Source organism: Lepidochelys olivacea, assembly GCF_965140295.1.
Source record: "Lepidochelys olivacea isolate rLepOli2 genome assembly, chromosome: 18".
Classification (NCBI taxonomy): Eukaryota; Metazoa; Chordata; order Testudines; family Cheloniidae; genus Lepidochelys; species Lepidochelys olivacea.
Window position 1 is genome coordinate 23,308,210 of NC_140428.1, and position 13,474 is coordinate 23,321,683.

General features: G+C 46.9%; 1 protein-coding gene across 3 annotated transcripts; it reads right to left on the reverse strand.

The window, feature by feature from the left end:
- Positions 1-2,957: 2,957 nt before the first annotated feature.
- Positions 2,958-10,159, reverse strand: AURKAIP1 (aurora kinase A interacting protein 1). 3 transcript variants are annotated; one of them, XM_084651911.1, is made up of 6 exons: positions 10,012-10,159; positions 9,550-9,642; positions 9,364-9,429; positions 7,659-8,110; positions 6,422-6,568; positions 2,958-4,955 (listed from the first exon to the last, which is right to left on the reverse strand). In XM_084651911.1, the coding sequence occupies exons 2-5, from the start codon at positions 9,599-9,601 to the stop codon at positions 6,467-6,469; spliced, it is 672 nt and encodes a 223-aa protein (XP_084508037.1). In that variant the 5' UTR covers positions 9,602-9,642; positions 10,012-10,159; the 3' UTR covers positions 2,958-4,955; positions 6,422-6,466. The 3 variants fall into 3 exon arrangements, with proteins under 3 accessions (XP_084508037.1, XP_084508036.1, XP_084508038.1); XM_084651910.1 differs by lacking the exon at positions 2,958-4,955 and having other exon boundaries at positions 6,409-6,568; XM_084651912.1 differs by lacking the exons at positions 2,958-4,955; positions 9,364-9,429 and having other exon boundaries at positions 6,409-6,568; positions 10,012-10,158.
- Between the last annotated feature and the right edge of the window lie 3,315 nt (positions 10,160-13,474).

A 13,474-nucleotide genomic window follows, 5' to 3' on the forward strand; every position in this document is an offset into this window, starting at 1 on the left:
CAGATGGAACCCCTCAGGGTGCAAACAGAAGGAAATTTGCTTTGCAGCGTGGTGAAATCTTCCAGCAGTCAATACAACACTGTGAAGAATAACTTCCTTTCACATTTTCTTTTACAGCCACACACGGCTGGGTCTACTGGGCACCCCGCAGCCTGTACCCAGCACTTCAGACACACGTGCCTGCTCCTATGAGATCACAGCAGGACTCACTGCCAATACACATCATAAAGAGCTGTTTCAGTTCATACTGTTTGGAGGAAGCGTGTTACCCTGACAAGGCTCCATTATGTGGGCAGTGCCAGCATAAACTGGCAAGCGGGTTTCTCCCAGCTCTCTCTGGTGCTTTCGGATTAGCACAGGGTCACCTGAACCTTCACACACAACTCAAACCAACACCAGGCCTTGATCAAAACTTTGAAAGAGCTCCGGGCACATTCGCTCCCCATTATATCCAGGCCTTGCACTGCGGTGCTTGGTGCAGACACACGCAAGAGGCTGGTTTCTTGGTATTTTGAGGATGACCTTGTATGTAGTAGTTCCCTGAACTATTCCAAGGCTCATACAGGAGCAGGGCCTCTCCCTTTGGTTCTGCCACTGGGAGGGGAAGCCAAATCAGAGTTGCTGGCAGGGCTGGTGAGTTTCAGAACCCAGTGAATCATGGGCTGAGAGCTGATTAAAGTCAGCCTGGAGCAGAAATATTCCCAAGAAGCCTGTTCTCAGGAGACTTGCAGCCCACGGTTTGGATAAGCAGCTCAAATCTGTGTTCCTCTGACTCAAACCCATATTCCACACCTTTGAAGGTTCACCCATCACTACGTGTATGGTAGGAATTACCCCAGCTGTCAAAGTTGCCCAGAAGTCAGTCAAGCTAATGCTCTGCCCATGCAGCACGTGTAACATCATCACTTGAATCAGGTATGGTTTTCACACAGAAGAATGCTGCAGTGTTGTGACTAACACGGGGTGGAACTGTTGCTATCTTTCATCCATTTCAATTTGATATTCATGGCCATATTGGACTGAATGCACCTGATCTTGTCTGACCTTGGAAACTAAACCATCCACGGCCTGGCTAGTATTTGAACAGGAGACCACCTGGGAATCTTGAGTGCGGTAGGCAGCCTTTCAATTTGATCCTCGTTACCAAAAGGCTTTACTCCACATATGGATAGTTTCCTGTTTGACTGGTGATGAGACAGGATTTGAAATTTCAGTTTGTGCTTTATAAAAGCACACTTGGAATAGACTCTTCCCACAATTTCAGTATCACAGGCCATGTGTGCACCAGCCTTATCCTAAAAATCTCCCGCTGCTACCAATGCAGTGATTGCTAGTGCAGCCAGACCACTGGGAACTGTGGAGTTATTTTCACCATAGCGTGTAGACCTCCTGTGAACAGGAGCGGACACTCCAGTGGTTAAAAAGCCAGTGGCCAGCAAGGAGTTCTGTCTACACGGGCTCTACCCCATCGCCATGGTAGTCAACTGACCTAACAGGCCTGATCCTCAGCTGCTATAAATCAATGTATCTCCAGTGAAGTCAAGGGAACTATATCGATCAACGCCAGCTGAGGATCTGCCCCAGCATTTGACAGGTATCTTGAGCTCAGGATATCTTGAATGCAGAAGCTATTATTTCACAACCAGAAACCACTGGGAATCTCACACAAATCTGGACTCCTGAGATTTTTTCTAGTTCAGCATCTAGACCTGAGCAGGTGGGATACATTTCAATCAGCACCTCATTACTACACTGATAACAGCCACACGCATCTAAATGGAGACACACTCCCAGCCCTTCTGAAGTTCACCCATCACCATTATGAGCTGCCAGTTTTGCAGCAGATTCAGCCCATCCCAGCTGTTTAACGCCACCGTCTTGCTCTGTCCTGGGAAGGGAGCAGGCCGTCTGTGTGAGGTTTATACACTGCTTTGACTGATGGGGAACAAAATACAGCCCCTTTATATCTCTTTGGAGAACAACCGTATTTCTATCTGAGATCCAAACCATGGTTTCAGTTCAAACCAGGTAGCTCTGTAATCACGTTGAGCCAGACGATAAAACTAACAGACTGACTGAGACACAATATTCTGCTCAACAGTCTAATTTGCTCTCTGTATTCAAGCACACATAACCCAAGCACTGGGGGGGAGGAAGGGGTCCATCCATATAATTGGTTTCATATTCCAGTTTTCAGAGCTCCTTTCTGAGCAATGTCTGAGTCCCAGTTTCAAACATCCATCACGTTGTCTTCCCTGAATAGCTCCAGTCTCTGGAATACTTAGTATGGGTTCCTCTGGCAGCTTCCTGCTGTTTTTCAACCATAATAGGGAGATGAAGGAAGAATCCTTGAAACCTCTTGATTTATCTGAGTCAGATAAAGGTCAAAGCATGTCCTTCCACAGGCTTTCAGCTGCTACCATATAGGTGCATACACATATAGGTGTATACATATTTCCAGCCAGTAGAAGTTCATAACGTTTCCAGAATGGAATATTATGTGCTGGTGCTTCCCCTACAGACAAATATGGGGAACTCTCTTTCATCTATTCCTCCCCAACAAGAGCAGGACGAGGTTAACCCAAAGGATAAAGGGCTGTATTAGAGTAGAAAACCTGATCTGTGATTGAGCGAGCTAGGACATGGTGATTTTAATCTTGGTGGAGGATTACACAGAGAGAATGAGAGTGTGAATGTGTGTGTCTGTGTGTCCTTATAGTGTCTGGCACTGACACAGCATGAGAGACTTCAACCATGCTTTACGACAGTGAGTTTCAGCCTGGGGTCCGCAGACTATGTCTAAGATTTCCAAAGGATTCGGACCACCCTTTGAAATTTTTTAGGGGTCTGCAAATGCAAAAAGGTTGAAAACCATTGCTTTAGGATAACCATGATTTAACCATGCGACCCCACCTAGAAAAAAAATACACAACTAAGAGCAGGGCACAAATGTCTTGTCTCCAGCCTTTAATTATATAGGAACATACTGGGGCTTATTTGTAAACACCATTGCAAATTACACAGTACTTCCATATACCTGCAGATTAGGCTGCCATTACGTTTAGTAGATGTAAAGATGATGACTATATGTGCTGAACTATGATTTAGAGGGCAGATATAATCAGACTTATACTTAGTGAAGAGATGGAATTCACTACAGAGACCTCCAGCTGTAACATGGTGCCTGCCCTGTAACGAAACAATCCAGCTCTCCTAGGTGAAGAAGAATTGCATGAGGTCTGTGCCATGTAACTTCAAGTGTTTCAGAATTCTTTCCTAGCAGCTGATTCGGTGTTAAAGAACTGGGTTGTCATATCAAGAGGTGGCTTTAACGCTATTGGGCTAATCCCAGAATATGACACGTCCCCTCCCTCCACTCTTGAGCTACCAGACATGACGGCAGTGAACTGCTTTGTGTTCCACAGCCTTCCAGAGTGACTACTGCAGGCAGTGCAACAATGACAGACATTGCTCTCCTACCCAAAGACTAAAGAGCTTTGCATGTTATGTTCCTTCCTATGGCATGCCCAGTAGATTCCAAGGTAGAGTGAGATCAGAACAACCCACAAAGCCATGACCCCAACTCTGCACCCCCTGAAGTAGTAAAATGGGGGCAGAGGGGGAATTGGTTAAGATGGCCATGGGTATTTGATGTACATGGCCAGTCTCCGTATGTTCACTGCCGAGTTACAAAAAGAGGGAGAGTACAACCGTGTTTGTGCACCACTATCAATATTCCACAGACTATCACAGGGAAAGTCAGGGACGCACGCACCTCACACCAGGTGCCACATTCCAATCACTCACACACCCATTAGGCTGGAAGATGGGATGGCATATCAGTGTTTCTGGATTAAAAGCAGGAGTCACAGGATTCTGTCTGCTCAGGCTGGCAAGAGCAGAGAACATCACAGCAGCACAGCTGTGTTAAATGAGGCATAGGAGGCAGCTAGTCTTTTGGAACAGGTTTTTGCTTGTAATTTTGAAGACCTCTCCCCCCCCACCCCCGATACCACAGCAACCAGCACCCTAGAAACACACAGATTGACTGTTCAGACAGGAGGGCAATAAGCGAGAGGCCTAAGAGCCAGTCCCAAAAGCAGCAGGAACGGGAGTGACAGAGCTGTGAACACAGCCCATAGGAATAAGCATGAAGGGATAAAAAAACCCCCAAGGGCCTCACTCCAAATGAGCTAATACTCTAGGAGCCTGCTCAGAGACAGGCCAGACTGAAAGGACCCGACAGCAAGGCACTATTGTGCAGTTACACTGTAACACATTCAGACTCTTTAGTGAACCCTGGGTGCCTGCTGAATATTAACCATGCCCCTGAAGTCTAGAGCCATCATTATATATAGGGACCTTTTAAGGCAGAGGGTTAAGTGCTCCCCTTGTTGATTGGCGCCCTGAAGGAATAGTCTGAAAACAGCCCCATTTGAGTTGGTTAAAAAGAACTGCAGCTGTAGCCCTTTTTAAAGCTTTACGAGGAGGCAGGGGGTTGTTTTTAAAGCGCTGATCAAAGTCACCTGCTAATACCAGACTTGAGCCTATAGTCTGGAAAACCCACCAACCGTAGCAATGTTCTAGTTCTGCATGTCTCTCAGGGGTCACTTCAATTTAATCTGAAGAAGTGGGGGGTTTTACCCACAAAAGCTTACGCCCAAATAATTCTGTTAGTCTTTAAAGGTACCACCAGACTCCTGACTGTTTTTGTGGATACAGACTAACATGGCTACCCTCTGATCAATTTAATAAACCTCTCATTATAGCAATATGTTTCTGTCAAGAATAATGATTTTTACACACACACCAATTCTTTAAAATACAAGAACTAGAAAATTAGCCAGCAGGTTCCTACTACAACTCCTATGGCGTTTCAGAGAGCCTTGACTCTACTACCATCTACTGACAGCAAGAAGCGTAGCAGGTGTCTTTTGGTTGCATTGGCAGATGACCTACAGAAGGATACAACAGAAATTAATCAAAAATGTTACCTTGTAGCAATAAGTTCCACAGGCCAATGTACTTAAGAAGTATATTCTTTTATTGCCTTTTAATTTTGTTGCCTTTTGGTTTAATCAGGTGTCCCCTTATTCTTGGATTATGAAGGAAGGAACAGGAGCATGCAATTTATCACCTATGCACCATTTATTATTTTGTATACCTCTAACATAACCCCTCCAAACTCAAATACCTCAGTCTTTTCCATCTTTTTTCATAGGACATCACCTCTAATTGTTTTCATCACCTGTCTCTGGTGGGATATGGTATTTCACCTCACAGATGGAAAGATTGAGGCATGGAGAAGGAAAGTGACTTGCCCCCGTGCAAGTCAAAGAAGGGCCAAAACCAGAAACCAGGACTCTGGACCCCCACTAAAAATGGTTCAGAGAATACAAATAAAAATCTTTAGTTGCTTCTTCTCTTCAGGACTGTTGCTGAATGCTTTCGCTTGAAGAAGGTGCACACTGAGGCTTCAAGCGAGTGGAACTGCATTGTATTTTGTAATGCTGATTAATGCAACTTCCACTCCTGCCCCAACTCTGCTACAGAAATAATGCTGTTCACAGGCTGTCTTGAGAAGCAAGTAGCAGGATGTATGATGAGAATGAGACATTAAGCCTCCCAGGTATGTAACAGGCAGTATGCCACTATTTTACAACCAACAGAGAGCTTCTCCTGCAGGAACATTTGATATGTGATGGTCAAATGACCCTGTCTTCTGCACCAGTATGAGGTGCAGTCCCTCTCACGCTCAGAGGCCATTGGTGCAGCAGGGAATGCTTTCCTCCGTCACATTAAGACTATTGTATCACACTTGTGACTCTCTCATTCCATCTCCACCAAGGTAACAAAGCCTACCACATTCATACCCCCATTTGGGACTGGAGACTATGTGCTAGGGTGGTTACACTTCAAGGACTTATTACCAATACAAAAAGGCCCTGATCTAGGAGGAAGGCATGTGCAGAATCATTTCTGCCTTATGCCTTGCACTAAGAAAACTGAGAACAGCTGGATCAGCTTTGATTTCAGTCCCTCACAGCAAATTAGTCCAAATCTGGCTCTCACTGGAACTCCATGAGAATATTCCTCAGAACTGGCAAGTCCTGTGGGTTGGGTCATTTTATTCAGAACCTTACTTGCTCTATTTCCCCTCTCTTCTCCATGCAGCTAGATAGAGGGGCTGGCGCTGGGAGACAGAGGGCTGATTTGAGCGAATGAACCCACAAATTGATTTTTAACTCATTTTTAGTTACTATGCCCACAGGCTTTTTTCAGCAAATGGCATTTTATTATTTCAACAGCCAGTATTGCACAGGGTTCGGAATGATCTCCTCACCAAGATTTTAAACATCTACACACCTCTGGACTCATCATTCAGAACAAAGTTAAAAGAACTTTGACTTATTTTAAATACCTTTTAATTACAATTAAATGCCAAAACACATTTGAGGTGTTCCAGTCATTTAGTTCTCACAAATATCTTGGGCAGCTGCCAGCCCTCAGAAGGCTTTTTCAACCCAGCTCTCCTCCAGATGCGTTTCAGATCTTTTTCAAACTTTGCCTGGAAAGAAAAAGGGACGACTGTGAGCTCTCTTGGAAGTGACACGTTCAAACCAAGACACCCCACTGCATAAAAAGTATCCTAAAGAGAAGCTGGGTGTTATCTGTATGAAGGAAGCAGTACATTACCTAGGCAGCCTATCCCGCTTCTCAGAATATGCTCCAGTTCTTAATCACAGAAAATGCATTTCAAATGCCGTATAACTGCATTTTAGAAATGTTCCATTAGAAATACTGAAAACGGAGACATATTTAACGAGTTCAAATGTTAAAAAAACTAGTATCCAGTAGGGATCAAGAAAGGAAATGGGACCTTTAAGACTGGCTGTTTAAACTTGAAGGGGTTAACTGGGACTAACAAGACACAAACACCTTCTAAGGACAGGTGTGGTGGGAGAAAGACTAGAACAGGGATGAAAATTTGAAGCATGGAAGAACTGTGGGCTATGGAAAGGCAGAGCTAAGTAGCCCATACAACCAATGGAGTTGCATCTGCCTCCACCAGTCTGAATGTGGACCCATGTCCTTCCCTCCTACCCCATTCTAGAAAGTAAAATGCTTCTGGGCAGGAGTGCAGTGTGATATTTTCTCCTTACAGCTGCTGACACTGGCTGTTCTGTGCACATCAGTTGAGGATGCTGGCAAGACAGGTAGAAGATGATTATTACACCAACTATCCAAACACATCTTGGGCATGTGTACTACTCGTTGGTGCCTATGTCAAGAGATTATTTTTATCCACTGAAGAAGTCGTAACCATTCATCTTTTCAAATTATTTGAATGTCAAGATAGATCACCATGCATAGCGATGTATCATTCAAAGTTTAATACATCTCCTTCCAGCTACACAAATTTTAAATAATTGGCCAAGGACATCCAGATCAAAAAACAAACCAAAAAGTTCAGAGGGTTCCGAAACCAGCATGATCTGCAAAGCCACCAGCCCAATGCACTGGAATTGCTCCAATCAGATTGCTGCTGTTTTTCACAAGTCAATTCTAGATTAAAAGCACCACATAAACTGCTCGCTATATCTAAAGAAAGTGCCAGCCACTTTTTGAAAATATGCCTCTGTTGATCCCAATCTCACCTGACGTTTCTTCCTGCGACCATCTAGTACCTTCCTCCGCAAAAAACGCGTTCGTTTGAGCAGCTTTTTGTACTTATGCCGATTCATTTTCCTCCTGCGGATCTTCAACACATTCTTACACTCAACCTTGTTAGTGCTGACTTCTCCTTCCCCTTCCTCCACATCAGCTCCCCCTTCACATGGGGGACAGTCATATTGTTGGGTAGGCTCATAACCTAGCTTTTCATGAACATTGATGATCTCCACTTTAGGGAGGGAGTATCTAACAGTCAGCCAGCTTTCTAAAGGGCTGATGGACATTTTTCTGGGGATCAGAATTTCTTCCAGTTCAGGGTCCAGTGCATACCAGCGCTGAGGTTGAGCTCCATTCTTATTAGAGGGTTGTGTGCTGTAATTTGCAGATGTGGGACCAGAGCACAGCACAGAAGACGCTGATCTTGGCAAAAAATGTCCTCAAAAAAACAAAAGTTTTGTTTAAACTTCTTGAAGAACACATAACATGAGTGTCTACCTTTAAAATAGCTAAATATTAAAATTACACCCAAAAAGCTACTTTAAAAGTTATTTAGGTTGCAAATTCAAGCATTTGGAAGCCAAATTTACTCTCGCCTGTGCAACTGTAATTCCACCCCTTGTGCATCCATTCTGTTCACTGAATGAGGTAGGGGTCATGTGGAAAACATAGTGCGTAATCACATAATTAAAGACTGTATCAATGCATATGCACAAGGGGTCAAATTAAAGTACATTGGGAGGCATAAAACTGGCATTTCTTAACTTCTGAGTGGGTGAGTTTGCAAGAAAAAGTAATTTAGGTTAACATAGAAAATTGCATACAAAAAACTACTTTGTTTATTCAAAAGAAAACGACAAACACATTCTATTGTGTACAGCTGTAACAATCCACAAATCATGCGCCACTGGCCAGGTTTGAACCCTGAACCTTCAGGATTGCAACACAGACTTCTACTACAGTAGCCTGCAGCAGCAGTGGGATGTTGTCTCTGGGAAGATATGGGCATGCGGGTCTTGTTGAGGGGAGGCCAGTCCATCTCTTTTCCCCTCCCACTCCTCAGGAGATGGAAGACTCCTGCATCTCATGGTTTCCCCAGAAGAAAGAATGGAATGCTGGGGCCAAGTGCATCAGGGGTGGGTTATGGGATGATCCCAGCCTAACTCTGTCTCTCTCCCTCACTCAGGTGTTGGAGGAGCTCCTAGTGGTGCACCCAAGAGAGGGGATGGATGACAAATCAGGTCCATGGCATGTGTTTGGCTAGGGAGGGGCAGAAAGGGAAAAATCTGGCTTAAATGTACCACAGTGGCATAACTACAGTATATAGTTACTGATGTTGCTTTTGTGGGCCCATAGTTCAAATACACAGGAAATTTCAAATAATTATTTGGACCACTATGTTCAAAAACAGTTTAACACTAAAGAATGCAGACGTTAAACTGTAATTTACCCATGAGTTGAACTAAGGCAAAACGTGCACTTTACCTTAAGGAAAAGGGTACAATTCAACCAGCTAAATTTAAGCTAAAGAGGTTACCCCCGCATCTAGAGTAGGAAAAAAGTCAGATCTAGAAAGATCCTAAGAACCTGAAAAGATCTCAGCATTCAACCCTCCTGCTCCCAAATACATTATACATGATCTTAAGGGGAATTAAAGTTAAGGCAAAACCTCACAATAGTGTCAATACACACCAATCAGCAGGATTAGTGACCTACTGTTCTTCAGCACAAACGACTGACTCTCCTGACTTGTAATGCCTGCGGGCAAAAGAAACTCTGGAAGTCTAATTACCTCTGAAAACTTCAAAATCAGGTTTTGCACTAGCAGTTCTAACACAGACGCACTCAGGGGGATTTTAGTTTCCCTGTTCTGTTTACCTGCAAATCGTGAGGCCTTCGCTAATTGAGAAGTTAGTCGTGATATCAACATATTTGTTACTGATTTCTTCCCTCTGTAAGAACCAGTAAGGACTGCCAAAATAAGAACATTCATTCAGTGAACTACACAAAACTGGAAGGAACTGAACCAGGCACCCACCCTGATCACCCCCAACCGCTCCCCCGCCGCCGCCACCCAACCGCTCCCCCTCCAGGGACCCCCGCCAGGGCCCCCCCCCCAACCGCTCCCCCGCCAGGCCTCCCACCCGCCGCCGCCGCCCCCCCCAACCGCGCCCCTGGTCACGCCCCCCCGCCGCGGCCCCCCCATGACCCTTTACTACGGGGACCCGGGGAATAGGCCGCCGCCCCGCGCTGCATGTGGGCTCCCCGAGCCGAGCCCGCCCCGGCCCGGCCTCCCATCCCCCCAGCGGCGAGGGCCCGGGCCCGCCCGCCCGCACTCACCATCTCAGGCCCGCCGCCCGGGCCGCCCCGCGGTTCCCGGAAATTCCGGCGACGCTCCGGCCCGCCCGGCCCCGCGCCCCAGCGCCCGCGTTCCGGCCCCAGCGGTTCCAGGCCCGCCGGCCGGTGTAGCAGCATAAACGGCCCCCTGGCCGTGGGTGCGCCCTAGGTTGTACTGCGCATGCTCAGTCCGGGTGGCCGCTGGGCGGGGCGGGGGGACACACGTGGGCTAGGCAGGCGGCCAGGCTGGCACCCCCGAGACCCAGACGGGTGGACAGACAGGACCCAGCAGAGAGCCCCAGACACACTCACACACACACACAGGTGAGCCCGAGACACACACAGACACACAAGCGTGAGTCCCAGACACACTAACACACACACACAAAGGTGAGTGTCCCCCCCACACACACAGACACACAAGGGTGAGTCCCAGACACACTCACACACAAAGGTGAGTCCCAGACACCCACAGACACACAAGGGTGAGTCCCAGACACACTAACACACACACACAAAGGTGAGTGTCCCCCCCCCACACACAGACACACAAGGGTGAGTCCCAGACACACTCACACACAAAGGTGAGCCCCAGACACACACAGACACACAAGCGTGAGTCCCAGACACACTAACACACACACACAAAGGTGAGCCCCAGACACATTCACACACACAGACACACAAGCGTGAGTCCCAGACACACTAACACACACACAAAGGTGAGCCCCAGACACACAAGCGTGAGTCCCAGACACACACAGACACACAAGCGTGAGTCCCAGACACACTAACACACACACACAAGGGTGAGTCCCAGACACACTCACACACAAAGGTGAGCCCCAGACACACAGAGACACACAAGCGTGAGTCCCAGACACACTAACACACACACACAAAGGTGAGCCCCAGACACATTCACACACACAGACACGCAAGGGTCAGTCCCAGACACAGTAACACACACACAAAGGTGAGCCCCAGACACACAAGCGTGAGTCCCAGACACACACAGACACACAAGCGTGAGTCCCAGACACACTAACACACACACACAAGGGTGAGTCACAGACACACACAGACACACAAGCGTGAGTCCCAGACACACAAGCGTGAGTCCCAGACACACTAACACACACACACAAAGGTGAGCCCCAGACATATTCACACACACACACAAAGGTGAGCCCCAGACACATTCACACACACAGACACGCAAGGGTGAGTCCCAGACACAGTCACACACACACAAAGGTGAGCCACAGACACACACAGACACACCCGGGTGAGCGCCCTAGAGAGATGCATGAACACAGATGCATGCACATATAGGCACACACAGAGCTGAGCCACAGAGACACATTCACGTCCATTCAGAGACACACGCGGGTGAACAGTAGAGAGACACACGAACGCACACAGCTGAGCCCCAGACATACACATGAACACAGCTGTGTGCATGCGCATACTGAACACAGGTGTTTGAAACCCAAATGCTGAAGCGCTTAAAGCACCTGCTGGCCTGGATTTCTGTAATTACCTAGCTCCTAGCCTGAGCAGTGGCGGAGTGGCTGGAATCACATCATTTGCATGTTTGGGCTACATTCCCACATGGTGCTTCTGGCCTGGGAATAACAGAAATGGGAGAAAGAACAGATACTACTTGTGTTCCTTGCCAAAGGGACAAGACTTCAATGTTTCTCTGAAGCGGCTTCTGCATGGGGATGTTGAATGACAGCAGAGCGTTCTGAGGAAAATATTCCTCTCTGGGGAAATTCCTTTGGGAATATGTTTGAAATACCCCCTCACCCATGCAGCCCTCGCCTGTGATGATGTCTCCCTGCACTACCTACTGACTACCGATTATATCTCCCGCCTATATTTGGTGTCACCCCAGCAGATTGGACTCTTTTATTTTACCCAAGTTATCATACCCAAAACTATTGGTCAAGTCTGTGCTCTAGTGTGGCTTTAAGACACTGGAATGGGTCATTCTTCTCTTGCCAGGCCTAACTCTAGTGGGCATTTCTGAGCCTGTTGCTGGCCCTCTCACAATAAACTGACATCAGGGGTCTCATGAGAGCCTGGGGGAAGAGCACAAGACTTCTGGGCACCAGCCTTATCAGTGCTTCTTCAAACCCCAGAAGAAAATCACTGAACATTTATAAACATTTTCTTGAAGTGGTTAGGGGGGTTTCCAGGGTTGACTTTCCAATGTTCAGCACTTCTTAGAGGTGGGTTTTGCTGAATTCTAGAGAATATTCCATGCAGGAGGAAAAGGCACCTACGACAGGAATTGATGGCCTCATATTACACCACCCGTGGCCCAACGTGCCCAGGGTGCTGTGTCCAGAGCTAACATTCAACCAGTAGGCCACCCAGCAAGAGCCTTGGGGCAGCTTCCGACATGGAAGCTCTTCTCCAAGATGGGTTTGGCAACCCAGACTGCCTGAAGCCTGTCCACATTTAAACTGATACTGGAGAGACCAGGAAGGGCTCTCTCTTGTTAACCTCAGTACTCCATATTCATTGGCCCTGGATGCAACACTGTGGGCTGATATCCCTCATTTGTGCCATGGCTTTGTCTGTCAAACCCTTCAACTAAAACACCCTTCTTAACTGCAGCAGCTTCTAGCTTCTTAGGATATGATTGCACTAGTTTTTTAGTCAACGTTGCTTCTTCCAGGGTCAACAAGACCTACATTTCTAAAGGCAAGAAATACCCATGCTAATCAGAGGAAGAGGGTTGGGGTGGGGCGGGGCGGGGCGCAGAGGAGGCAGAACAAGCTGTGTGCGCCTTCTTTACATGGCATGAAAAAAAGCACTGTCCACCCATCCCACAGTTTCTCTTTTGCACCTTTCCTTCAAGTGAATCAAAGCAAACACACACATTCCATCAGCAAGCAACGTCTGGTTGGTGCATCACAGCACTGGACCATGGACAGGTCATTATGATATGGTGACACTTCCAGATTGCCAGTGGCGGTCAAAGGAATGAGGGGTCTATGGAGCAGAACGTAGACATGCTGCCACCACACACAGCTGCAGGTTATGAACCAGTTTTCAACCAGTAGCTTCATTTCTCCCCCTCTAAAAGGCAGCATGAATGGGTAGCAGAATTAGATATGTCTGAACAGGAGGGAGTGTTTGTGAAGGGAAAAGCTGTAACTACACTGAGTTTAAAAAATAGCTTCTATTTGGACCCCTGAAACACCCTCAGGTGACCATGAAGAGCATTACAATGACTGGATTGACAGCACAGAGCCTTTAACCGACTGTAGTTCTGAGCAGTAGCAACTGACCATCAGTGCCATCCAGTAATAGTTTGGCAGCCTAGATGACAAGCACTTTGGGGGTAGTTACCAAGATTTTAGAGTTTGCATCACCTGAAGTGATGAAGTTACACCAGCTGGGGGAAGGATGTAAGTGCAGAAGGCAGAGGACAAAGGGAGGAGTTGTAATT

Bases quoted from the DNA above. Each gene is read 5' to 3' on its own strand.
- AURKAIP1 (XM_084651911.1), bottom strand. From the start codon at position 9,601: ATGTTGATATCACGACTAACTTCTCAATTAGCGAAGGCCTCACGATTT. The intron at 9,430-9,549 runs GTAAACAGAACA...TTTTGCCCGCAG, and splicing joins GAAGGCCTCACGATTTGCAG to GCATTACAAGTCAGGAGAGT. The intron at 8,111-9,363 runs GTGTGTATTGAC...TGTTTTTTTGAG, and splicing joins GTCACTAATCCTGCTGATTG to GACATTTTTTGCCAAGATCA.